The sequence below is a fragment of the Carcharhinus amblyrhynchos genome, chromosome 3, assembly GCF_965287045.1.
Source record: "Carcharhinus amblyrhynchos chromosome 3, sCarAmb.v2.hapA, whole genome shotgun sequence".
NCBI classification, from domain to species: Eukaryota; Metazoa; Chordata; class Chondrichthyes; order Carcharhiniformes; family Carcharhinidae; genus Carcharhinus; species Carcharhinus amblyrhynchos.
Window position 1 is genome coordinate 108,315,613 of NC_137326.1, and position 27,418 is coordinate 108,343,030.

The window sequence follows — 27,418 nt, forward strand, 5'->3', positions numbered from 1 at the left end:
GAAGTACCTTGGAATGTGCCATTAATGGCACTAGATCAATGCAAATTGTCAGTGCTCAGTAGACTGAAACTCAGGCAGGATATACGATGGGGTGACCAATCCATCTAGAATGAACTTCTCAAGTCAGAGAGATTGACCATCCATCAACAAGCATTGACCCAAGTAGCTGCTGGATTCCAAACAGGCAAGCCACTCTCATTGAAACTGGAAGAATCAAGATAATTTTAAATATTGTGGAGAGAGAACAGAGCTAACATTTTGAGTCTGGATGACTGACAGAGAGTAATCCAGATTTGAAATGCTCGTTCTATTCTCTTTCCAGAGCTGCTGTCAGACCTGCTGAGATTTTCCAGCATTTTCTGTTTTTGTTTTCAGATTCCAGCATCCCCATTGATTTGCTTTTTAGCAACTTTAAATATTGACCATGCCCCAACATTGACAGGGAGATATTTGTCTCACAGCAGTTAATTGAACAGATCGGTAAATCACCCTTTACCCTTTCTACCCGAATTATATAAAAAGATACAACAGCCGCCACCTCCTGCACATTAGGGATAGTAAAGATATTGCTTCATAACCAGAGCTATATGCAGAAATTCTAGTATTCATCAGAAATGAGGAGTTTCCTCAGTATTCTTACACTCAGACTGACAGTTCATCTTACCGCCTTTAAAATCAGTGGAAACTTTGATGTCCAGCCAATGAAAACTGCAACCACCCCCAGTGCATAGCCAATGATTTCTGTGTTGTCCTATAAAAACAACAATTTTAAAACTGAATCAAACAATAAACAGTAGTTAGATTCACAGATGAAGATCATGCCATAGCCAAAACTCAAGTAAAATGTTTTCACACGAGTTGCAGACAAACTTCAAAAATATAGAGAAACACCCTCCAGGAAACAACAAAAAGAAACGTGGCCATGTCAGAGATAGTTACTGCTCTGATGAAGGCATATCTGATAATAAACAAAAAAAACTTCCTTCTCATATCAATCTGATATCAGATTCAGAATAAGTGCTGTGAACATAACAAAGTTGGCTTGTCTGTGAATTCATCATAAATCTTGTAGGTCTTACAGAAATCACAATATTAACATTGCAATGATCTAGAAATAAATGTAATCATCTCAGAGGAAATGTCACCTTTTCTATAGTTGGTAGGGAAGAAACTTTCTCTAAAACAAAAGTACAGCCAGACTGAACATTGACAAACATATTGTCATAAAACTCCTAAATATAAGGAGCCAAGGTCCAGGTGATTACATCAACTCTAAAGTTTAAACTCTTGGAGTTTAATGCGGAGAAGTGTGAGGTAATTCACTTTGGCAGGAATAACAGATGTGTAGAGTATAGGGCTAACTGTAGGACTCTGAATAGTGTGGATGAGCAAAGGGATCTAGGTGTATGTGTACATAGATCCCTGAAAGTTGGGAATCAAGTAGATAAGACATATGGTGTCTTGGCGCTTATTGGTAGGGGGATTGAATTTAGGAGCCGCAGCGTCATGTTGCAACTGTACAAAACTCTGGTGCGGCCGCACTTGGAGTATTGTGTGCAGTTCTGGTCCCCACATTATAGGAAGGATGTGGAGGCTTTGGAGAGGGTGCAGAGGAGGTTTACCAGGATGTTGCCTGGTATGGAGGGGAGGTCCTATGAGGAGAGACTGAGGGATTTGAGGTTGTTTTTGTTAGAAAGAAGGTGGCTAAGAGGGGACCTTATTGAAACATATACGATGATTAGAGGTTTAGATAGGGTGGACAGTGATAGCCTTTTTCCTCGGATGGAGAAAGCTAGCACGAGGGGGCATAGCTTTAAATTAAGGGATGGTAGTTATAGGACGGATGTCAGAAGTAGGTTCTTTATCCAGAGGGTGGTGAGGGATTGGAATGCCCTGCCTGCTGCAGTTGTAAATGTGCCTAGTTTGGGGGCGTTTAAGAGATCCGTGGATAGGTTTATGGACGAAAAGGGATTGGTTTAGGTTAGAGGGTCATTGCTTTTTAACTGGTCGGCGCAACATCGTGGGCCGAAGGGCCTGTTCTGCGCTGTAATGTTCTATGTTCTATGAATCTTTTGGAGTGACCATGCCTATCCCTACTGACAAGTTGCTCCATCACACATACATACAAACGCACATATGATGAAGCTGGTTAAACTGCATACGATATGTGATCATATGTACACTCGTTTGATGAACTGCTAAAATAGTTTAACCATTATTAACTACAAATGTTGTTTATTCTTACAATTTAAAAGTCAGCACAATGTTGTCTACTGCCCAGTTTATATAACATGTACCAATTCACACCTGCTGTGAATTTTCAGTCTCCACATAAACAGTGTTTCAGTTTAGTTATGTTCATGGTGAACAACAACCTGGACTTGGGATTCTGAAGTACAAGTGCAATGTTTGCAAGCAATATCCAATTAGAGAGTGTAGTTAACACAGAGTGGACCTGCAACATATAGGGAAACATTAATAAACTTGCAGAAAGGGTGGGTAATTGGTAGATGAACTGCAATGTTTAAATGTAAACAAATTCATTTTGTTCGATAGACAAGGAACTGGGGGATCTCAGCATACAGATAAATATACCATTAAAAATAGCAATGCAGGTGAGTAAGATCAAAAAAGCAAACAAAACACTGGTGGTCATTTCTAGAGGAACAGAATTTAAAAGTAGAGAAGGTATATCAAACTGGTATAGGACTTTCTTTTGGGCCACACTGAACAATTCTGGTCTCCATTTCATAAAAACTATGTAAAGGCACTGGAGAAGGGAGCAAAGAAGATTCACAAGAATGGTACCAGAACCCAGAATGTTTACCTGGTAGGAAATCTGAACAAGGGAAGGCTTTGGTCTCTATAAAAAGAGTGAGGGGGGGATTTAAGATTATGTTAGGATAAACACAGATGTTTTCACCTGCAAGTGGGACAAAACTAGCACTCATAATTGTATGATAGTTACCATTAAATCCAATGGGGAATGCAGGAAAAAATTCTTTACTCAATGAATTAAATACTAGCACAAGGAGTGATTGCATTTAAGGGGAGGCTAAGTGAAAAATATGGGAGAAAGGACTACATTGATCTGTCTGTATAAAGAAAATGGAGAATGGAATATAAACTTTAGCAAGAACCAGCAGTGCTGTAAAAACTTTGTAATCATTAGTAGAGTTTTCTGAGAGCTCATTTTAATCAAATACAAAAAGTGGACCGAGATAACAAATTAGGACATTCATATTGACATGATAGCAAAGACTCATTCATGTGAGATTAATAGAAAACAGAACTTCAAGCCTGGAATAGATAATTTAATATCTCCAAGTACAACAATTGAGGCAATTCAGGTAAATCTGCAAAAGCTGATGGGCTTAATTCACATTAGAAACTGGAAAACTGGACAAGGCCGAAAACACAGGAATTAATTCAAACATTTCTCTGAACTTGTAAATTGTCCCGATTGATTTATGCTTGGGTTAATGAGTAGCTGGTGGGCCACCTCAGTACCATCTTACCTGAAGTAAGGTGGTAAGCAGTTTCCTCCTTGGTCCACGAATATCCACTTGGACGGCAGGAGAAGCCCAGAAATAGTAACTCGTACCCAGTGCGAAAGGTAGGCAAACCATGAACATGGCACTTCTTCTTTTACTTCTATGTCTTAGCTGATCTGATTATATGATACAAACAGTATGACAAATTGGTAGATGTCCTTATACAATTGTATCCCTCAATATAAAATATGAGAAAAAGAAGCATGATGTTGGGTGATGTGCCTCCTGCTTACTGCTTTTTTAGGAGCTCATTTTGATTGCCTTCATGGGCTGGAAACTAATTTCCCAAAATTTGGTTGTCCCTGAATTGGCCTGAGTTTTTCTTTAAAGCAGTGGGGCTTACGATGCTTAATTTGCAACATAAAACAGTACAGGGGCAAGTCTGATAGACTAGCTAGATTTCCCTGTGCATCAATTTTGTATGTTCATAAAGGGTATGTGTATGGTTTGTATATTATGCAAATTTTTTTCTTCATGCTTGGTCAATGGGCCTCGCTGGCTGGCCAGCAGTTACTGCCCATCCCTAGTGGCCCAAAAGCAGTTGAGGGTCAACCACATTGCTATGACTCTGGAGTCACATGTTGGCCAGACCAGGTAAGGATGGCAGATTTTCTTCCCCAAAGGGCATTAGTGAATCAGAGGAGTTTTTCCAACAATCGGCAATGGTTTCATGCTCATCAGTAGATTCTTAATTCCAGATTTTTTTTTAAACTGAGTTCAAGTTCCATCATCTGCCATGGTGGGATTCAAACCTGGATCTCCGGAACATTAGCTGAGTTTCTGGATTAATAGTCTAGCGATAATATCACTAGGCCATAGCATCCCCTAATTACACAACAAAATTAATCGTGATATTAAAACATTTCATAGGGTACAAATGTTCCCCAACATGTTTCTCTCCTTGCTCATCAAAGGTGGAGAATAAGTTTACAAAAAGGGCGGTTGCCCTTAAGTGACTCAAAATAAAAATCAGAAAAAAGGTGTTCAGATTTAATTTTTCAGGATTCAGCATCTCCTACAAAGCCATTATAATTTTCAAATATCATCCTAAATTTCACCTTTTCTAATTGCACACAGCATTCCAATATTAAGTCTATCCCATAACTATACACCGTGGGTGGAATAAAAGATTATTAACAATTTCTTGACAATTACAAGTAAAAGTACTCATTTACAATTGTAAAAGTATGACTATGGAAATGTAATAAACTTTAGCATTTCATAACTTTACAGAGTATGCATTTACTACTGTAGAAATGCTGCATTCTAAAGCAATAGGCTATATGGAAGCTTCAGCCCTTAAGCAAAATGAAACCTAGCCATTAACATCAAAATCCAGAACAATGGTGTATGAATGATCAGTGGAGTGGCAACAACAAAACTGTAGCTGACAAATCCTTCACTTTAGATTCAATCAATCCAATGTTTAGAAGTTTACTCGATGAGTTTTTAAGAAGTGTACAAAACACTGCAATGAAATTTTGCATAACATTCACCTCATCCATTACACGTGGCAGCGATTTCCACATTCCTACCACTCTGGAGTGAAGAGCTTTCTTCTGAGTTATGTTTTGGACATGATGGTGAAAATCATATTCATCACCCCTAGAATTTGACTCCCTCACTAGTGCAAACATTTCTTTTTAACCCCTTAATATTAAATTCCTTACAAATTTAAAGACTCTTATCAAGTCATATCTCAGTTTTCGCTTTACTAAATAGCTGCAACCAGTTCAGTCTTTCCTACTAGTTGCAACCTCTTAATTCTGGCATTAACCTCATGGCGCCAGGGTCCTAGGTTCAATTCCGGCCTTGAGTGACTGTCTGTGTGGAGTTGGCTCATTCTCCCCATGTCTGCGAGGGCTTCCTCTGGGTGCTCCGGGTTTCTCCCACAGACCAACAACGTGCAAGTTAGGTGGGTTGGCCATGCTGAATTGCCCCTTAGTGTCCCAAGATGTGTAAGGTAAATGGATTAGCCATTGTAAATGTGTGGGGTTTCAGGGATATGGCAGGGGAAAGGGCTTGGGTAAGATGTTCAGTCAAAGAGTCAGCGCAGACCTGGTGGGCTAAGTGGCCTCTTTGGCACTGTAGGTAACTCTACGATCAGAAAGACCATCTATTTCCACCTCGGATCATCACCTGTCTCAAGTTCAACACATCTGCTTGTGGAAGTCTCATCCAAGCTTTCCCACTCCAGAATCAACTATTCCAAACACCTTCTGGCCTCTCTCCTAACCTATATAATTTCTTCAGCCCCTACATCCCTGAGAACCCCATGTTATTTCAACAATGGGTTCTTGGCATTCCCTACTATCTTCACCTCACCTTTGGCAGCTGTGATTTCAGCTGTCTGGGCCTAAAGCTCTGGATTTTCTTTCCTAAACCTCTGTGCCTATCAGACCTTGCTTAAACCCTGTCTCTGACAAAATTTTGTTACCCATCCTAATGCCAGTCATCATCTTTGGTTTGGTATCCATTTTGGTCCTATCAGACTTCTACAAAGAACCTTAGCATGTTTTCCTATGTTCAGATCTGGACTTCAACATTTGAGGCACATTCAAAATTACCAATGGAACAAAAACGGGCAGCATAATTTTACCGTATGTGATTTCAAGAAGAGATGGATGGGTAGATGCCAAATTAATATATTGAAATATGAGGTTTATATTTTGGAGAAAGAATAGTTACACTTAAGATGATTAAAAACTTTAAATTGTAGGAGAGACATTGAATTATAAATCTTTAAAGATTGGCAGACAAGTTGTGAAAAGTAAATAAAGGAGTTAAGATTTTATCAATTGGACCACGAAGCAGGAAATAGATGATAGTAACCTAAACACTGGGTATGCAGGAATTACAATATTTAGTTTAAGAAGGATTCAGAGGTTGTGGGGAGGGTGTAGAAGAAATGAATTAAGATAACAGGAAAGATAAGAGAAAATAGGCCCAATTCATTACAGTACACAAGGTTATGAAGAGTTCAAAGTGAGCAATTTGAAACTATGAAAAATTTAGGGAAGAGGCAGGAAAATGAGACCCAGACATTGCAGCTATCTCTGAGAGACAGTGGGAACGGGCTGTGGTCATTTTTGTGTTCTATAATGTATAGACAACCAGGAGAAAAAGCAATAATCACCAATCTATTGATGAACGGATTTAAATTTCTATCATAGCAGAACAATAAACAATTTGATAAAAGTGGTCAACAATGCAGGCAACGTAATCATAATGCTATTCTGGATTTTTTTCTACCTGTTTTCGATCTGGATCTTGAACCACAAACAGGAAATAGGATGAATACAAACTGGAGAATATCCACTGCTGCCATGTAAGCTGCTGTGAAAACCTGAAAACAGACAAAGATATCAAATGTGTATTCCTCACTGTTGATTTCTATCCAAAAAAGAAATGCCTAAAGCTTTGTAAGTGACAAAACCATGTGAAGTGACCAAGCTTGCATAATGGTAAAATCTTTCCAATTTAGTTTGGCTAACCTTTTAAAGATGTTTTTGCCACCAGAGTGGAAATGGCACACACAGAGATTCCCTACATTCACAGTTATGGCATCAATCAGAATTACAGGATGAGAATGGGTGGATTGGTCATGGTAAATTGCTCCTTATTGTCCAAGATGTCTCAGGTTTAGGGGGATTAGCAGGGTAAGTATATGGGGTTATAGGGATAGGGCAGATGGTGAAGCTGGGTGGGATGCTGAGTCAGTGCAGACTTGTTGTGCTGAATGGCTTCCATCTGCATTGTAGGGATTCGAGAAACACTGAAAACAGTGCAATGGGTACTCATGCCAAACTTAACATTGTAAACCTGAAAAACGTCATTCTGAATATTCTAACAATGTTATTGTGCCACTGGGTTAATATCAAAGCTTTACTGTCTGTCGAAGTCTGCAACTCACAACAGATAAAAATATAACAAATTGTTGGCATCCAAGGTGTTTCCTTTATGGAAAGGATATTTTGATTTGAATCAGGGAGCAAAAAAAGCCTTTTTAGTACCTGACTATATCAGGAATTAACTCCCAATACAGAAAATCAAAATGTTTTAAATTCTCCCATTTTAATACCAGCAACACAATGGTCATCATTTTTTACAGCTTTTACCAGTAATTAAGGCCTTGTGACCATTTTTCTATGTCCAGTGGTGTACACCACAGCAACAAGCAAGACTCCCTATTCAGATTTAATTAGTAACCAATGCCATTCTCTTTCATCACCTTGACCTATCCAAGACCAAAGCTAACAGTTTAATACACATCCACATCATTATGGGAACCTACTATTTCAACACTCTTCTTCCACAAAGAACTCAGTCAAGATGTAGGGACCGATGTCCCCACTTATAAAAATGCCCCCATTCCAATTACACTCATCATTGTCAAGCTCCATTGGTTCCGCACACCCAAGAAAATACATTTTAACATCCTCAATTTTAAATCTATTCCTTCTCTATTCTATCCTAATTCAGCAATTGCCTCCAGTGCTCCGGCAGCACGTCATCATTATTCTGTTCCACTATCAATAATTTTGCTCCTACAGCCACTGCACTGCTGTCTTCTCCAAATCCCTCTGCAGCCTTGCAAAAACACTTCTCGACAATTGTACTTTTGTTCCTCCTCGCTCACATCTTGGTATCAACATTGTTTCACACAAGACACTCCAAGATGTCTTCACAAAGGAAGCAGCTCCAACAGGAAAATTTCTGCATTATGTAAATCACTTCCGATAGACATTTTAGTTGAAAGATATTGGTAAATGTTACTAATATCTTGTACTCCCCCACCCGCCACCAAGATTTTGTTCCATGCAAGTCAAATATTATACTGCTTTCTATCTGTATTGCGTCCAATTGTCATGTGTAAATTAATGATACGTTTTAACACAGGTTCAATATTCTGACAGGGTTATGTTACAGACAGAGGGGATTATTTAAATCTGGCTAATTTCTCTCCTCATCACCTATCTATAAACAGAAAGATGATTGTGATTTGTTTTCCCAACCCCCCAGTTTTGCTGTGATCCAATTTTTTATTAATAATCCCACAGTAAATTCAAGATAGGCTGAACTCAAAGAGTTAGTTTATTTGCGCACACCCAAAATGCAGGCGGGAGGGTTGCAATGTTTTATAATTTAAAAAAAATACAGGGTAAGGTCTTAGTGCCTCACAATAATATTGCCAGCTACCCAAGTGGACAGGAGAACATGGTAGACAGCACAAATGATATGTCATGCAATAGCTTTACAAAAGTATAATTGTGCCCGTGGCATACTAGCCTATTCATGTCCATACATAACAGGCAGATTTTTGTTTTTGGCAGACACAGATAAGCTTATGGAGGCTCTCTACTCGCTGAAAACACAAGTTTGAATTGATGCAAAAAGTCCAAACTTGTACATTTTACATACATAAGGAAGTTATTATGGTTGTAAAAGATGCATTGTGTATTACCATACTAAATTATATTTAGCTTAAATCCAAAACAAACAATGTAGTAATGTATGATTTCTCACTGATTAAATAAAAAGCATTCAATGTTATGCAATATTTACTTAAGATGAATAATGCACGTATAAGGCATTTGAACAAATCATTTCTGTACTTCAGTATCCAAAACATGTAACAGAATGTAACAGGGCTGGAACATTCAAAAGATGAAATGAGTAAGTTTTAGATAACAAGATGGCTCAGGAAAACTCAAACAGTCGACAGAACCAGAGGAGGAAATGATGGATGAATTGATGAGGATCCATAAATAATTAGATTTTCAAAAGTAAACAAGATGAAAATAAAATCAATCATGGCTGGTACAAAATCAGAAAAAGGGAAAATTAAACAATAGTGATGCTGATTCTGTGGAAATTAGGGAACAAGGAAACAAAGCCTTTTGAGAAACTAGCAAGTTAAAAGCTGGCATGAGGGCCAATGAGAAATTCTGACTCTTGGTTCCTGGTAATAAGAAACCAACTGCAGTATAATGAGATTCATTGAACCATAACCACTAACCTGAATGCTCAGTTGCTTTGCTAGAAGTGCCCCAAACATGTTGCATATATTCCCCAGAAAAGCGTAGACGTTACAAGGCAAAGATTCTTCTCTCCAAGTTCTCCGTTTGCAACGGAAATAAAAGAGTCTGAAAACAAAAGTGAACAAAGGGAATATTGAATCAACAACACTGATCTTTCTGAGAATCAGGGCTGAATTTTGACTGCCAAAATGCAAAAGTTAAAAGCTTATTTATTAGTCACAAGTAGGTTTGTATTAACACTGCAATGAAGTTACTGTGAAATTCCCCTAGTCGCCACACTCCTGCGCCTGTTCAGATACACTGAGGGAGAATTTAGCATGGCCAACTCACCTAACCTGCACATCTTTGGACTGTGAGAGGAAACCGGAGCACCAATAGAAACCCATGCAGACACGGAGAGAATGTGCAAATTCCACACAGACAGTGAGTGACCCAAGCCAGGAATTGAACCCGGGTCCCTGGCACTATGAGGCAGCAGCACTAACCATTGTGCCGCAAGTTGATTATGGTCATATCAGGGTTAAAGTACAAAGAAATCTGGATCCAGATCCAAACCTGCACACCTCCAGTCTGAACTGAAGTGGAACAAGGAGTGGCTGACTAATCTGCTGGCAAGAAGCGGGCTGATTATTTAAATGTTAGGATGAAAACAAACAGCTTAATTGCACCAAATTTCCTAAGCTCAACAAAAATGGGTGTATGTGTGAGTTTAATGTTTTTAAGTCACTACTTGTGAGTCAGGAAGATCGGGAGTTTTTTTCTCCAGTTCCAACCAAGTACCCAGTAGACAGTTTTCCTGCAATCTGTCAGCTTCGCCCAGTCCTGACCATTATTGGACCGCCCCTTCCCCACCCCCTCCAATTGCCATTATGCACACCACCTGCCCTCCCCCACTGCTTTTGATTCTTTGAAGCAGGTTTCCTGTCCAAAAGAGCTATAGCTGGTCAGGCAATGGTAGAAACCCTAGAGAAAAGAGCAGGCCTCCTTTTAAATATTACAGCTCATTTGGGAAACCTATCCTTTTGGGATTCCTGACTTGACTATAGCCTTTGTTCACTTCTGGGCTAGAATCAGGCCTTTGATTCAGAAATAAAATCACAAGCAGATTAATCACAAAAAGTAAGAAGTCTGTAACCCTTTAAACCAGGCCTTTTAAAAAAATATATCACACAGAGAAATAACTTCGCAATTCCTGTAAAGGTTTTGGGAGATGAGTTTAAGTAGCTGTCATGGTCACTCAGATTATAACCAGAATGCTCTCTAAAAATTCTTTCTGATATATCCATAGTCATTAAATGGAGAGTCAACCACTCTGTTCAGTCCTCTGGTTAACATTTCACTTTATAGCTAATTAGAATTAATTAACAGCAAATTGATTGAATAATTACCATAGATCGTTGCCAACATACATCTACCAAATGATACGAAATGTGAAGCCATAAAACAGATCAAGCTGTGCAGAGCTTAAACATGGGTGTGTTACAGGATATCCTGGCAAAAGACAATGTAATATTTTTGACTAAATCATTTTCTTGCCATAGGACACAAGGCTCATAGGACACAACTGTCATTTAGTACACGCATGATGGTAACAGAACCCAGAATTTCTCCATTCCCTCATAATATTTGGCTTCATGGAAAAGATATGCACACATAACAGCAGAAGCTGTAACAGACACAACATTAACAATATAAACCTGAGTGGCAAAATTCAGATGCTGAACTCCATTTACACCAGACCTGGACGTCAGGATTAATGGTTTGCTGCAAACAGAAATCAGTAACTATTTGCAGTTTGCCTACATAACAGCAATGATTGAACTTCAAAAGCAATGCAATGATTGGTTGTACAACACTTTGGGAGATTGTGGGACAAGCACTATATCATTCTTAATTTAGTTTACATGTTGTTAAATGTCTCTCAAATTTTTAAGCACAGTTACTCTTACCGGTGGTTTAAGTGAGGAAAAAAATGTTGGTTTGTTACTAGAGTATTCTCATATTTTCCAATAATTTGCAAACATATTTAACTGGCAAATAGACTTCAGATTATGAGGTTATATTGAGGTTATCCGAGACTCAAAAAGAGCAGATTGTTATTTAAATGGAAAGGCAGATTGCAGAATATTGTGGCACAGAGGGATTTAGGTGCACTCATACATGACTCATAAGAAGTTAGCATGCAAATAATTAGGAAGACAAATGGAATGTTGGCCATTATTGCAAGGGGGCCATTATTGGCAATTGGAGGGGGTGGGGAAGGGGCGGTCCAATAATGGTCAGGACTGGGCGAAGCTGACAGATTGCAGGAATACTGTCTACTGGGTTGGAACTGGAGAAAAAAACTCCCAATCTTCCTGACTCACAAGTAGTGACTTAAAAACATTAAAAAAGTGCAGATTGCAGAACATTGTGGCACAGAGGGATTTAGGTGCACTCATACATGACTCATAAGAAGTTAACATGCAAATAATTAGGAAGACAAATGGAATGTTGGCCATTATTGCAAGGGGCTGGTGTATGACAGCAGAGAAGTCTTGTTAAAACTATAGAAGGCGTTGGCAAGGCAACACCTAGAGAACTGTCTACAGTTTTTGTCTCTTATATAAAGAAGGCATATACTTACATTGGAGCCAGTTTAGGGAAGATTTACTAGACTGATTCCTGAGATGAAGTGCCTGTGTTGTGAGGAAAGGCTGAGCAGTTTGGGCCCATACTTGTTGGCGTTTAGAAGAACGAGAGGTGATCTTATTGAAACATGTTTCCAAGGGGGCTTGATAAGGCAGATGATGAGAGGACGTTTCCACTTATGGGGGAAATCTAGAACTAGGGGGCACAATTTCAGAATAAGGGGGTGTCCATTAAGATGGATCAAGGAAGAATTTCTTCTCTTGGAGGGTTGTTAATCTTTGGAATTCTAAGCAGCAGTGAGGTTGGGGCATTGCGCAAACTGAGTGAGAGAAATTATGATCTCCAAGGACTGAAGAATAATGGGGCAAGCAGGAAAGTTGAGACCACAATCAGGTTTGTGAAATTTAGTAATATAGCCCGATTTGTCAAAATAGAAGAGGAGTTATATATGTACAGAATGCCTAACAAGATCTATTGATTATTTTTGAAGTACAATTATTGTTGTGTTACAGAGAAATGTAGATACTCTAATGAAAAAAATGTCTTGCAATCAGCAAATGAATACAATCAGAAATCTGTTTTTTTTTTAAGTGAAAAGCATTCATCTGGATACCAGATCTACTTGCTTTTCAAATAGTTCCATGTGATATCTTAACACCCAAATAGCCAAGACATTGGTTAAGCACCTATCTGAAAGATGTACCCAGGGACAGGCTAATTCATCCAAAACAACATGGCATTATTTAGGACTCCCACAGAAAATAGGAGACATCGAGGAAATATTCATTCAAGGTGGCACTCAGGAAAATTCCCAGTTTTCTACTTGGCCAATCTCTGTCTGTACTTTCAATAGGAATTCAGGGGCCAGTCGAGATGATTTTCTCAAGTTTATAATGGGGCTTGATTCGCTTTCAAAAGTTAAAACTCTTTAGTTGAAATCTTTAAAAAAGTGCTGGAAATACATAGCAGAAAACCTCTCAAATCTTCTGAATTCCATAGGTGAGGTGAAAGTCATTGCCCTTGCCATCACGGCAGCACTTGACTGAGTGTCGCATCTCGGACCCCTAGCAAAACTGGAGTCAATGGGAATCAGGGGGAAAAGATCTCCACAAGTTGGAGTCATACTGGCACAATGGATGATGGTTGTAATGGTTGGAGATCAATCACTTCAGTTCCAAGACATCTCTACAGGACTCCCTCGTCAGAGTACCGTAGGCCCAAGAATCTTCAGTTGCTTAATCAATGACCTTCCTTCCATCATAAGGTCAAAAATGGAGATATTTGTTGATGACTGTACATTGTTCAGCACCATTCACAATTTCTCAGATATTGAAACAGTCCAAGTCTAATTGCAGCAAGATCAGGTTTGGGCCAACAAATGGCAACTAACATCATGCTATACAAATGCCAGGCAATGACCAATTCCAACAAGAAAAAAACAAACAATTTTCCCTTACATTCAATGACATTATCATCACTAAATCCCCCACTATCAACATCTGGGCAGTAACAACTGACCAGAAACTGAAATGGACCAGCCACAGGACAGCAAATCAGAGGCTAGGAATTCAGCAGCAATTAATTCACTTCCTGACTCCCCAGAGTCTGTCCGAGGAGCAAGTCATGGAATATTCTTCACTTCTCTGGATGTGTGCAGTTCTAACAGCACTCAAGAAGATTGACACTATCTGGGACAAAGGACCCCACTTGATTTGTACCCATCCACAAACAGTCACTCCTCCACCATCAATGAACAGTGTATATCATCTACAAGATGTGCTGCAGGGACTCAACAATGTTCCTTAAGCAGCACAGTCCAAATCCACGAACACTACCATCTAGAAGGGCAAAGGCAACAGACACTGAAGTTATCACCACCTGGTGAAGTTCCCCTCCACGCCACTCACCATCTGGATTTGGAAATATATTGCCTTTCTTTCAGTGTCGCTGGGTCAAAATCCTGGATCTCCCTTCCTAACCTACACCTACGTCCTAACCTATATGTACCTACACCACATGGACTGCAGCAGTTCAAGAAGGTGGCTCACCACAACCTTCTTAAGGGCAATTAGGAAAAGATGGCCTAGCCCGTGATGCCCACATTCCATGAATGAATTAAAAAAACTGATACATGATCCCATCTTAGCTTGACAGACTTGCCAAGTACTTTCAGCATTATTTGTTTTTAATATCAAAATGTTTGGCCTGTAACTAATTGTTGACTTTTCTTGTTACAATTGTAAGTAGAAACAAAAATAGATGCTTAAGTTTAAATTTTTAAAATTTATTTATTAGTGTCACAAGTCGGTTTACATTAACACCACAATGAGGTTACTGTGAAAATCCCCTAGTCGCTACACTCTGGCACCTGTTTGGGTACACAGAGGGAGAATTTAACATGGCCAATGCACCTAACCCACGCGTATTCAGACTGCAGGAGGAAACCGGAGTACCCAGAGGAAACCCACGCAGACACGGGAGAACGTGCAGACTCTGCACAGTAAGTGACCCAAGCTGGGAATCGAACCCAGGTCCCTGGCGCTGTGAGGTAGCAGTGCTAACCACTGTGCCACAATGAAGCCCCTCCTGCCAGTGCCCCTATCTTTCCCAGGCTCAATTCATTTCGTAAGCTCTGAAATGCGTGCTCTCTGATCTGGCTGCTGGATTATGCATATATTTATTAACTCTTGACTACACCAGCCTATTGTACTGAGCCACACAGTAACTCCATTTCTTATCCAGTATGGAGCACTCTTGGAGCTATGATATTCCTCTCCTTCCTCACTCTGGAGATGGAGGTAAATGAGAATGGCAAAAGGCTTTAGAAAATTCTCCCTTCCTGTTTACTTGGTTACTAATTCAGAAGTGAAATGTTAGATACACTTACACAATGTGAGTGATGACCCAGAATAGCAGTGATAAAAGCCAGACTGCGAAGGAAATGCAAACTTTCTCCTGTATGAAGCAGTTGATCCAGTAATTCCAGTTCCATAGGGGAGATGATGCCGTCGGCGTCCCACTGCCCTGAGTTGTTCCTGCTGTCTGCTGCTCGCTGTCGGCGGCTGATCCCATCCCCACTCCAGGAAATTCCTTCGCTCAGAAAGTCATTGCCCTCAACGTGAGCAGCTCTCATTCACCACACCTTCCTCAATCCGCCTTCAGAATAAAACCCAACCTCTGAGCACAGGCCAATGTGGATTGTTCAAATGGCCTAACTGGGTACAGAGTGGCCCCCCAGGTTGACGCTGAGCTGGTTTAATTGCCACGGCTCGCTCGCTGGGGAGTTACCGCCGCCTCTTCCTGGTGACTCGGAGCTTTCCTCAAGGCAACTTGTGGAGGCGCAGAGTGAGTACCGAGCACTGGGCACAGCATTTCCTCGCTGCAAAACCCCCCTCCCACCTCTATCACTGCCCAAATCACAAAGCAACCATCCTAATGCTGCCCGTACAAAACACCCCCTCCACTCAACAGTCCCTTCCACTCTGAACAAACTTCTCCACTGAAAACGGGCAAGTTCCGGGAAGAAACCAGGCGCTTAATCAAAGCTCTTAAAGGCACCTCCCAGTTCAAACATCCTTCCAAATTTTCAACTTGTAATCTTCCACCCCCACTTTGTTTCTGGAAGGTAATCAGCAAGGAATCTTCCTGCGCTTCACCCAAGAGACTGACTCCTGTTATTGCAACCACACTTCGAAGGGGGTAAGAAACAGTATAATCGAGTATGGGAGACCATTCGGCCCACATGGTTCTGTGCCAGTTTTTCTCAAAGTAGTAACAATTACTTCCAATATAGTAAAAGCAAATAACTGCAGATACTGGAATCTGAAACAAAAATAGAAAATGCTGGAAAATCTCAACAGTCTGACAGCTGTGGGCAGAGAAAAGAGCCAGGGTGACTCTTAGTCAGGGCTGCTCCCAATTTTTTTTTGTTCTTCTCAAAGGTTTATCGAATTGCCTTTTGGAGTGCATTAATCAGGCACCACATTCTTGACTTTAACAACGATGCATTGTATATTTTTTTCTCGCAATCACCCCTCGTTCTTTTGCCAAATATCGTAAAACTGATTGCTGATCTTTCAGTTCCTGGCATAGATCCTCCTTATTTACTCCACCAAAAGCCTTCAAAGTTTTGAAAACTTGTACCAAATCTCGTCTCAACCTTCTCTACTCCAAGGAAAACAGCGCCAGTTTCTCTGGTCATTTCCAATAACTGAAGACTTTCATTCCTGATATCAGTCTAGGATATATCTGCCCTCTCTCTGAATCCTTGACATCTGTACTATGCCCAAAAATTGCCACAGTAGCCCAGCTGGGGACTAATTCATATTTTATTTCTATTTAGCATAACTTCTTTTCTTTCATACTTCACAGTATTTATAAAGCCACGGATTCCAGGTCTTTTACCAGCCTTCTCAACTCGTTCTGTTATCTTCAAAGACTTGAGAATGGAAACTTCCAAATATTGCTGTTTCTGCCCCCCTCCCATTACAATAATTGTATTCTCTCTTTTCAATCTTCCAACCAAAAAAACCCTTTTTGAATTAAATTTCATCTGCCATCATATAATCACAGCATGATAGGACAGTATGCTGCCTCAGTGCCAGGGACCCAGGTTCAACTCCTGCCTCAGGTCACTGTCTGTGTGGAGTTTGCACATTCTCAAGTCTGCATGGATTTCCTCTGGGTGCTCCAATTTCCTCCCAGAATCCAAAGAGGTGTGGGTTGGTTATGGTAGTGTTGGGGGAATTAGCAAATTGGTAAATATGAGGGGTTACAGAAATAGAGCCCGGGTGGAATTGTGGTGGTGCCGACTTGGTGGACCAATTGGCCTCCCTCTGCAGTGTAGGGATTCTATGCAATACAGGAAATCATTCAGTCCATCATGCCCCTGAGTGTTATCCAATAAATCTGACTCATGTCCTTTCCCCATAACCCAGCAAAATTTCCCATGAGCACTTATTCACTCCATGCTCACAGCTCAGGAAGTATCATATTTTTTGAAATACCGGTCACACTTTCCCAGAGTAGAAATTAATTACTAGGACTACTATCCTGCAGTCTAGAACACAAAAAATGCACCACTAATATAATTAAGCTAACAAACAAGAATAGGAATAAAATCTGGAACCTTTCATGATTTTTTATCTTTTAATCAATAATGTGAAGATTTTAGGAACTAAATGATCCAGGAAAGTAATCTTGAGAATTTTGAATTTAAAAATTGAATTCACAATCCAAATGCTGGAGAAATGAAATTTGCTCAGTTCCAACTGAAGGAAAAGATATAAGACTCCACTAGTCTGATATTGATTTGTCAAAGCTTCTTTCACTGTAATTTTCTGTTTATTTAATAGGAAACCACAAACCTAAGTTGAATGCAGCATTCTAACCAATTAAATATGAACACTGTAAAATAAACATCGTAGAAATCAATCATGGCTAAATGATGCAATGCTTGTATTTTTGTATTACAAATAAGTCAGGAATCATATTGCACTTCAGCGACTGCAAGTGAACTAACAATATACCACCAATATTTCTATTCATTCATGGGATGTGAGCATCACTGGCTAGGCCAGCATTACTACCCATCCCTAATTGTCCTTGAGGAGGGAGTGGTAAGCTGCCTTTTTGAGCCACTGCTATCCATGTGGTTCAGGAGAGAGGTCCAGGATTTTTGATCCAGTGACAGTGAAAGAATGGTGCTAGATTTTCCAAATTCAGAAATATATTGTAAATATCTAGACTAAAGACTATACAAGGCATAAATACTAAACACACAAGAAGCAAAATAACTACAGTTCAGCTTCACATAGCTACTTTTCCAACCAAGAGTCATATAGTGCATTCAAACCAAAGACGGTGATGCTCCTGTGCCTTTTTCAGCATACACAATTAGCAAGTTTCAGTTAATAATAATTATTTAACAACTATATCGTTTGTGGGGTTTCACAAATCTGCATCATCACAATTTCCTACTTCCACCACAGCAGCGAAACTCAACTAAACCCAGCCTTAGCTCATCAGCCACTGAAACCGTTACCCACGTTTTTATTACTGCTAGGCTTGATGATTCTAATACTGTTCTGGCCTGCTTCCCATGTTCATCTAAGAACCAAATAGAGTTTTTTAAGGTTATGTGGATATTGTGTTGCCTCTCGAGGTGAAGAGCATAATCAGAGACCATACAATATAGTCGCTAAGAAATCCAATTGTGAATTTACGAGGTGTCAGGAAGTTCGAGTACAGCATAAACTCCATATGGGCAAGTTGGGCCTAACTTGTCTGTGTCTGTACTGCATGTCTTATGTAATTCTTGGTAAACTCTACTGCCCATATCTTAACTTGCTCCAAGCTTTACCCATGATCCTTACCCTCACTAACCTTTACTGGCTCCCCATTTGATAATGCCTCAATTTTGAAATTCTCATCCTTGTTTTCTGGACCAGCCACATAAATACAGTGGCTACAAGAGCAAGTAAATATCAACCAAATCTGACATTCAATAGCATGAACTCCAAAATATCTTACTCATCCAGCACAGCCAGTTTAAGAAGTAGTGAAACTCCATTCCATTACTAATTGCAAAATATGGAGATTAGGTCTTCTTCAGCGCTTTTTACACTGCAAGTGTACGTAACCATTTTTAAGAAGATATTTCATATATCAAACACAGGTCAAAATAACAGAAGCCAAGTGATACATGCACATTTATTTTGTATTCTTTACTGCTGTATTCAACAGCAGGATCATATATTCACACCTTTGGAAAAGATTTAAAAAACAATATTGTAACAAATTCTGCATAGAAGATAGATTGGAAATTCCAAGTGAATCACAATGAATTACTTCAAGATGAATTTCATAAGGTTGTCTCTTTTATTCAGCATGTATTGTATAACACATTACTTTTCCTCATGACATGCTGCATATTCTCCAATTATCTAACGTCCATGTTATGTTCAGCTAATTAGGGTAAGTACCCAAATGATAGCAAGTGAAGTTCACCCATCCAGGTGTTTACAAAGTCTCCGTAATTTTTCCTTCTTGTTCCTGTTGCCATGCCTTTTCCATGGTTTTGCTGTTACATTTTCCACACTTGTTCCAGTCATCGGTGTTGGGTTAATGCCAAACTTTAATCCCATTGCTGTTTGAACTCCTTTTGTCAAAGCACGTATGTTCTCCTTTTACAAGCACACAATATATATCTTATTAGTCAATTTCAAGAATTTTGAGAATGTAACCAAAACTGGTTCAATTTACACGACTAAAGCGCTGTCACACAAAGATGAAGAATAAAGTCCAAGTTTGAGGATTTCATTGATGAAAGGATCCTGCAAATGGGGAACCAAGCACCTCAATCTTGAAACCATCTTAATCTGGTTACAGTAAAACTTGCAAGGAGATATTTTTTAAAGTCAGAACTACATGAAACATATCAGTTCTGTAGGTGGCAATCTGGGTACTTAGTCAGAAAAGGTTTTAAATTCTAACTTTTTCTGGGTAATTATTGGTATAAGACACAGTATGGTGGTTTAGTGGTTAACAACATTGCCTCACAGCTCCAGGGACCTGGACTGCATTCTAGTCTTGGGTGTTTGTGTGCATTTTGCATGTTCTCCCCCATATCTTCGTGTGTTTTGCCAGGTGTTCACACCCCAAAGATGTGCAAGATGGATTACCCATGGTGTGCGCATGTGCCCTCTGATGGAGCATATTCCAGCAGCTCCTTCAGCCAAACTGGTGCCAAATGTCATGCTTTGCACTTCTTTGGACCCCATTAAGACCGGGAAGGGGTTCTGAAGGGCATCCTAGAATGCCCATTTATATATTCTGCCCAATCATGCTCCACGGAGAGGTTACTCCAGTGACCCACTGGCACGTACCCATTGTCTCTCGAGACAGGCCAAGTATTGGTATAGTTCTGGTGGAACCATCTGAAATTAGTGATTTTAAATTACATTTTTGGATGGTTCCCAGCGCAAGGTCACTATCCTGGGGAAGTTGGCAGTTCTGAGCAATTACCATGCAAACTCATTTTTGGGAATTTTTGAGGATTCCTTGGTTCATCATTGGGTTCAACACTGGAGCCCAATATAAACAGTGCTTTGTCAAAATGTAAGGAACATGCAAATCATTTGATCAACAAGCTCAGAATCATTTCTTGCATTTTTGTTTTTACTCACATCAGGCTCTTGGCAATTGAAATCCATTCCACATTCATGGTATGCATCATATTTGCTGTATTTTCTTACCTGATGAAAGAAGTTTTTGTCCACATAATTTTCAATTTGTTTCACTTTAGGTTGTTTCCCTTTGAGCTGTGTACCATTTTCATCACCTAAAACAGCACATTCTTCTACTTTAGAATGCTGGTATTGGAAAAGAGCAGGATCAATGCCTGGTGGAGAGTGGCAGTACAACAGCTTGCCCTGGAATTTAAAGCAGAAAAAGTAGAAAATTTCTTCATATTTGGTTAGACTTTACTGCCAGATGCAAAACGACTGCTGTATTTGGTGACATATCAAAAGCAAATAATTTCACATGAAGCACATTTGGAGATTTGAGATGTGGCAAGGAAAACCATTCTCTTTTTGGATGACCATTTGCCAACTATCATACTTCTTGTGTAGCCTTCATTTCAGAATTAAACCACGATGAGAACTGAACACTTCTGTAGAAATTTAAGCTTTGGAAAAATTTTCCATCATTGCAAACAGACAAGAATGGGATTACAAAATATAATTATGTGCAACTTAATGCTCAGTAGGTTTTAACCTAACTCATGACCGCTACCATCCTGAAGGACAATGGCAGCAGACACATGGGAACATCACAACTTGGAAGTTCCCCTCCAAGTCACTCACCGTCCTGACTTTGAAATATATCACCGTTCCTTCACTGTTACTGGGTCAAAATTCTGCAACTCCCTCCCTAATAGCACTGTGGGTATACCTACACCTCAGGACTGCAACAGTTCAAAAAGGCAGCTCACCAGCACATCTTCTCAAAGGCAATTCAGGATGGGAAGTAAGTGCTGGCCTAGCCAGCAAAGTCCACATCCCGTAAATACATTTTTAAAACTCTCTGGAAAATTGGGGAATAACAGTGGCACAGTGGTTAGCACTGCTGCCTCAGGGCCAGGGACCAACTGGAACCAATTCCAGCCTCGGGTACTTGTCTGTGTGGAGTTTGCACATTCTCCTTGTGTCTGCATGGGTTTCCTCCAGGTGCTCTGATTTCCTCCCACAGTCTAAAGACAAGGAGGTTAGGTTGAATGGCCAAGCTAAATTGTCACTTAGTGTCGGGGGACTTGCAGGATTAACACGTGGGGCTACAGGCTGGGTGGGATTGCGATTGGTGCGGACTTGATGGGCAGAATGGCCTCCTCCTGCACTGTAGGGATTCTATGAATTATACTTCACTTCAATTAGAAGCAAGTTAAAATTACTTTCAAATTGTTCTTTTCCAAATGTAAGTCCAGTAATGACTGAATACATTTCCACCATCTTTTCAGGCAGTGATTTCCAGATCAAGTTACTTCACATCACAATTTCCCCCCCCCCACCTCATCTTACCCCCGACTTTTTTAAATTACCTTAAATCTGTCCTCCTGCCATTGGAAGTAGATTCTTTTTATTTACTTCATCAAAATCACTCAATTTTGAACACCTCTTTCAACCTTATTACAATGTCCTTCTGACTTCAAAGATCAGTCTACATAAACTCCCAGGTGTTGCTGCGTCTACATACCCTTTAAAACAGTACATTTAATTTATATTGCACCCCTCATTTTTCCTTCAAAAATGCACAATTTCACACGTCTGTGCATTAAATTCCATCAACCCATTCCTTCAGTATTGCATCGCCTGAAGTCTGTTACCATCCTCCTCACTGTTTACTACATTTCCAAGCTTTGTGTCACCTGCTAACATTAAATTCTGTAATAACCAAGTCCAGGTTGTTATCTTTATGAAAAATTAGTCTTAATACTGATTCCTGGAGAAATATATTTCCTCTAAATCTAATAACCCTGTTCATCAGTCCACTTAACAGTTCAACTAGTTTTGCAACTTAGTGTGCAAGAAAATACCCAGTAAACTAGGCATGATCATCTCAGCACTTTTTTTTTTACAATATGACAGCAAAAGTAGATCCATTTGCATGTATTCATTCATGACTGTAAACATTAACACTATACAGTCAGTTTACTTACTGTCACATAATCTTTCAAGATATAACGAGCTGCTCTAGGTTGATCTGGTTGTCCATGGGCAGTCATGAAACCTCTCATGTCTGTAAGATAGTAATATGTTGTTTAATGGAATGACTGAATTCTTTATTGGACTTTTCCTGTATTAGGAGTATTATGCTCTTAATAACATTACACTCCAGCCTAATTAAGATGTCCAACTAAAATAAAAATGTTTCGAGAATATGGCATTTAAGTGTTGACAATATTTTTAGCCAAGAGACTTGATTAAATTCTCTTCTCCCTTCAGGTAGAATAGAGAAGACGAACGGCACCCAGGAACTCAGTATGTAAATCTATGGTTCAAGAGGCAGGTCTGAGTTTATTATATGACAACCTCAACAGTAATACATTCTCTTTTCCCTCAAATGAGACATTGGGAGGTACGAGGTCGTTATTAAGAAAATGAAGTGGTAACTTGAGCTTACTCACATTCTACAGCAAAACAAGGTACAGTCTTTACGTATAAACAAAAAAAAAATGATTAGTACAAAGGACAAGTTCATTAGTATTAGAAATAAGAGTCACGTTAATAATTTGGGTACAGGTTTTTTGTTAGAACTAGAAATGAGTCCCTCAGCAGCACAGAGCCAAATCATAAGAGGAAAGAACGGGCAGAAGTCAAGAATATACTGTTTTAGGAGCAGAGATTTTGGGAATGAGGCCAATATGAGAAATTTCAATTGTGCCCACAAATGTGATTCTAGTCTATGACTCATCACTTAAATTTTAACTCATGACCTCTCAGTCTACTCACATACATACATAGCACATGTTGTACATAGCATGCACTGACCTTTACAATCAGTTCCTGATTTGAAAGTGGGAAGCATGGGGAATGAGAAAAATATTTCCCACAAAGGGAAATGGAATGGCATCAAATACTGATAAGTAGCCCCACTCTTGCATTTTCCCTAATAGTCTATTGCAGATGAGGCAGCACCCTGTCCCAAACCTTTCAGTGAAAGAAAATGAACAAAGGGGATGTTCAAAAGGGTGCAACAAATATAAATAAATATTTCAAAATTCTAGAAGATATGGCTTTCTGCTAAATTAAAATCAAGACTACTAATAGTCTTATAAAGCCAGACAATGAGTTAAAGTGATCATTTTCCACAATATAAATGCAACGTGAATAAAAATTGAAAATTTATTGCATACTTACATCCATAGGCATTTAATAATTCCTCAGAAGTAGGTTGCCTGTCTGGATCTTCATCCTCTCTGGGTCGGATGATGTTAATTCCATATGTGTTTTCCAAAACATGTCTTGGAATATGCTGGCAGACGTAGCCCGATTAAGGAACTCAATGTACACATGATTTAAAAATTGATGGGAATAGCTACAACCCACAAAATGTAGCAAGGCACTTTGGCAATTATTTTAACCAATTTAAAAACAAATATATAGGTAATGGGGGTGGGCGGGGAGAGAGAATTCAGTGCAGTGGGAATGATTTACACTTTAGGGTTTACAAACACCCATTTTTTCAAAGGTTTTTCTTTCACAGCAGCGATCAGGCCTCAAAAGATCTATCCATCGGGCCACATCCACCACTAGAAACAGAGGTGATTTAAAGGGACCTCACAGCTGTTTCCACATTTCCCATACTCCATAGTAGTCATTGCTGCCTCAGAGCTCACAAACCCAAAATCTCATCTCGTGACTCCCAGTTTGGAAAGCCCTGATATACTGTCTGCACAATAAAGGCTGCAGATAAAGTAAAAATATTTTTAAAAGTTTGTGCTCACTGCTATTAACCAAATTAAAGCCAAACCTTTCTGTGAAGGATTTATTTTCAGTTCTGGCTGCTTAAATCAACAGCTCTAAGCGTCAAACTACAAAGTCATTAATGTATAATGCTTAGTCAGGTCCACTCTGACTTGCAGCCAAAAAGAAAGTTGGCAGGCTTTTGAAAAATAAAATGGGTTCAGTATTGCTTCTTTATCAGAATGGTGCTAAAGGGTCAACACCCAAATTATTGAGCTGTATTTTCCCTATGGTAATGTTGATGTTCTGCTACGTCAATCCAATAATTTCTATTTGTGTAATTACATCAGAAACAGAAGTGTTTCAGTGTAATAGGCAAAAGTTTAATAAATTTTAATTGTAGTAGATAACTCATACTTGCACTTCAAAACGAACTATGTGACAGCTGAGTATAATGATCACTTAGTTTCTGAAGACTGGCAATACTGACATTTTATTCATTTGAATAGGATAGGTAAAAGGTAACATCATTTTGACAAGGGTTTATTATTTGAGAGGTTTCCTATGCTGCTCAAGTATAGTTCCATACTTTTTAAAGCATTATCAGGAAATTACCTTGTTCCCTCACAAAACGTAATGAGCGACAACAGCAGTAACATCATTTGGAGGGTCTGGAGATGTTATCACCAAGTTTTGTTGCAGGACAGGGGGTGAGAATTCCCATTAAACCAAAAGTAAACAATGAAAGCATTAAAGTACTCGAGCAATATTAATTTTCCATATTAATTTTCCCTCATGACATTTCACAACTAGCCTGTAAGATGTAAACTTGTCCAAACTAGATTTCTTGCCATCAATGGCTCACAGCTACATAAACAGAACTCTTACTTCCATTTCTTGAGTGATGTTGTCAATTGCATGAAAATAAATATACAGAGATAGAAATAAATGAACTTTTATTGCATTATTATACAGCAGGTAAGAGAAGGCTAAGTCTATCCTGGCGTTAGAAACAACTTAATTTGAGTCACTGGATTTTTAAATCATCAACATATACCAATCAGGATAGCCGGACACAGACAATTACAGTGACCATCAAGTGATCTTTGACATCCATTGTCTGAACAGAGTTCTTTGGACTTGCTAGTGATTCTGCAAAGACTTTATTTGAAAAGGTTTTATGACAATAAGAAACTCATTTACCACAGTAAAATTTCTAACATTAGCATATAGCGGAAGTAGAAGGTGCAAGTTAATTAAAAATGCCAGCTAACCAAGATGCAGGACAAGGTACACTATTTCATCCAATCTGAAAACTCCTGATATCATCTAGTTAGTGGCTGGGTGATCTTGCAGTATTGTGGATGATAAGGTGTTGCAAGAGCTGCAGGAGCACTTGAGTGAGTGGTGCTGAGGGAACATGGTGTTGCAGAACACCAGGAGAGTGAGACCAGAGTGAGGGCAGACTGCTGATAGCTACTAATGAGTTTCACAACTACGAAAGATTGTGACTGTTGGGGAGTGGTGAACATAACCACGGAGTAAATGTGTTGGTGCCAGTTTCTGAAGGAAGAGATACATCTTCAATCATAAAATGCATAATGACTTGTTATTAATTGTTTTGATGGATAGTCTGATGACAAGACTGACATGACCAATATTATTAGAATTTACATGAACATCTCTAGGTGTAAAATCAGAAATAGTAAATGAACCTATTGTGTAAGGCATGCTTTTTCGTTATACACTCTGTCATACTTCACTTTAGAAGAAGAAATTGTCTGTAGGAATTGGCCTTTGCATTGAGCACTAGAAAAATCTGAAGAAACTCAAATTATAGCAATAGTTGTCCCATTGAAGTATTTTTGTATTATTCCTGTGAACACATTTATTGTATGAAATCGCTATTGTATGTTAGTCCATGTTGAGTTGGAATCCTCCTTTAGGACTTATTGGTTTGGAGCACTGATCTATGTAAGGATACACTTCACTGCCAAATGTAAACTAATCCATGATTACATTGACATTCATAGCAAAATACAAACTAGAAGGAGTAGGCCATTCAGTCTGTCGAGGCTGCTTTGCCATTCATTTTGATCATGGCTGATCAAATTCAATATCCTGATCCCCACTTCCCCCCCAAGTCAATGGTGTTAACATCATTGAATCCCCCACCGTCAACATTATTGGGGTTACCACTGATGAGAAATTCAACTGGACTCACCACATAAACATAGTGGCTACAAAAGGAGGTCAGAGGCTGGGAATACTGCAGTAAGGGACGCGCCTCCCCATACCCCAAAGCCTGTCCATCATCTACAAGACACAAGTCAGGAGTGTGATGGAATACTCTCCATTTGTCTGGAATTATGCAGCTCCAACAATACTCAAGAAGCTTGACACCATCCAGGACAAAGCCCATGTGATTGCTACCCCTTCCACAAACATTCACTCCCTCCACCACCGATGCTCAGTAGCAGCAGTGTGTACTATCTACAAGATGCACTGCAGCAACTCACCAAAGATCCTTAGACAAACACAACCAATTCCAGCTAGAAGGACAAGGGCAACAGAAACATGGGGACAATATCACCTATAAGTTTCTCTCCCCCAAAACACCCAACATCCTGACATGGAAACGTACCACTGTTCCTTTGCTGTTGCTGGATCAAAATCCTGGAACTAGCTCCCTAACAGCATTTTGTGTCAACCCACAGCATGTGATTCAAGAAGGCAGTTCACCACCACCTTTGAGGGCAACTAGGGTTGGGCCATAAATGCTGGCCAGCCAGTGACACTCATGTCCCACGAATGAATAAAAAAAAGTGCAAGAAATGCAGTTATTAACGGATAAAGCAAAAATGCAGTTTTCCAAATTTTCTTTAGTGGGGAACCCCATCACTTCCAAATCAAAAGAATCACTTCTTTCAATCACTGAAGATTACTAATGTGCATAAAGCATTTACACACTCTTCAAAAGTGGTGAAATCAGGAATTATAGGTATCACATCTCTCAATTATAAAAAAAACAAATGAGACATAACTACTGAGAAGGAAAAGACAAGGCAATTATTTCAGAAATCTAATTTATATTGCTCGAGAAAAGCAGAATTTTAGGAACAGAGAGAATATGCCTCATCCTTTTGAAAAAGTTGGACTGGCACTTAAAAGAACCCAACACCTATGGTTTCCATTTCAATTAGTTATGAGAATAGAGTCTAAAGCAGCA

General features: G+C 39.4%; 2 protein-coding genes across 3 annotated transcripts in view; both read right to left on the reverse strand.

Moving 5' to 3' along the window:
- The window catches only part of tmem44 (transmembrane protein 44), a 37,893-nt gene extending 22,138 nt beyond the window's left edge, over positions 1-15,755 (reverse strand). For both annotated transcript variants that reach the window (XM_080185668.1, XM_080185666.1), the window contains exons 1-5: positions 15,114-15,755; positions 9,574-9,700; positions 6,807-6,900; positions 3,519-3,670; positions 665-751 (exon numbers count right to left, since the gene is read on the reverse strand). In XM_080185668.1, coding sequence (XP_080041794.1) covers positions 665-751; positions 3,519-3,670; positions 6,807-6,900; positions 9,574-9,700; positions 15,114-15,298 — 645 coding nt within the window. In that variant the 5' untranslated portion in view covers positions 15,299-15,755. The remainder of the gene's footprint in view (positions 1-664; positions 752-3,518; positions 3,671-6,806; positions 6,901-9,573; positions 9,701-15,113) is intronic.
- A 1,772-nt stretch (positions 15,756-17,527) lies between these two features.
- lsg1 (large 60S subunit nuclear export GTPase 1) overlaps positions 17,528-27,418 on the reverse strand; it is a 28,752-nt gene continuing 18,861 nt past the window's right edge. Inside the window, exons 11-14 of the mRNA XM_080185669.1 lie at positions 23,644-23,767; positions 22,443-22,522; positions 20,482-20,658; positions 17,528-19,410 (exon numbers count right to left, since the gene is read on the reverse strand). Coding sequence (XP_080041795.1) covers positions 19,231-19,410; positions 20,482-20,658; positions 22,443-22,522; positions 23,644-23,767 — 561 coding nt within the window. The 3' untranslated portion in view covers positions 17,528-19,230. The remainder of the gene's footprint in view (positions 19,411-20,481; positions 20,659-22,442; positions 22,523-23,643; positions 23,768-27,418) is intronic.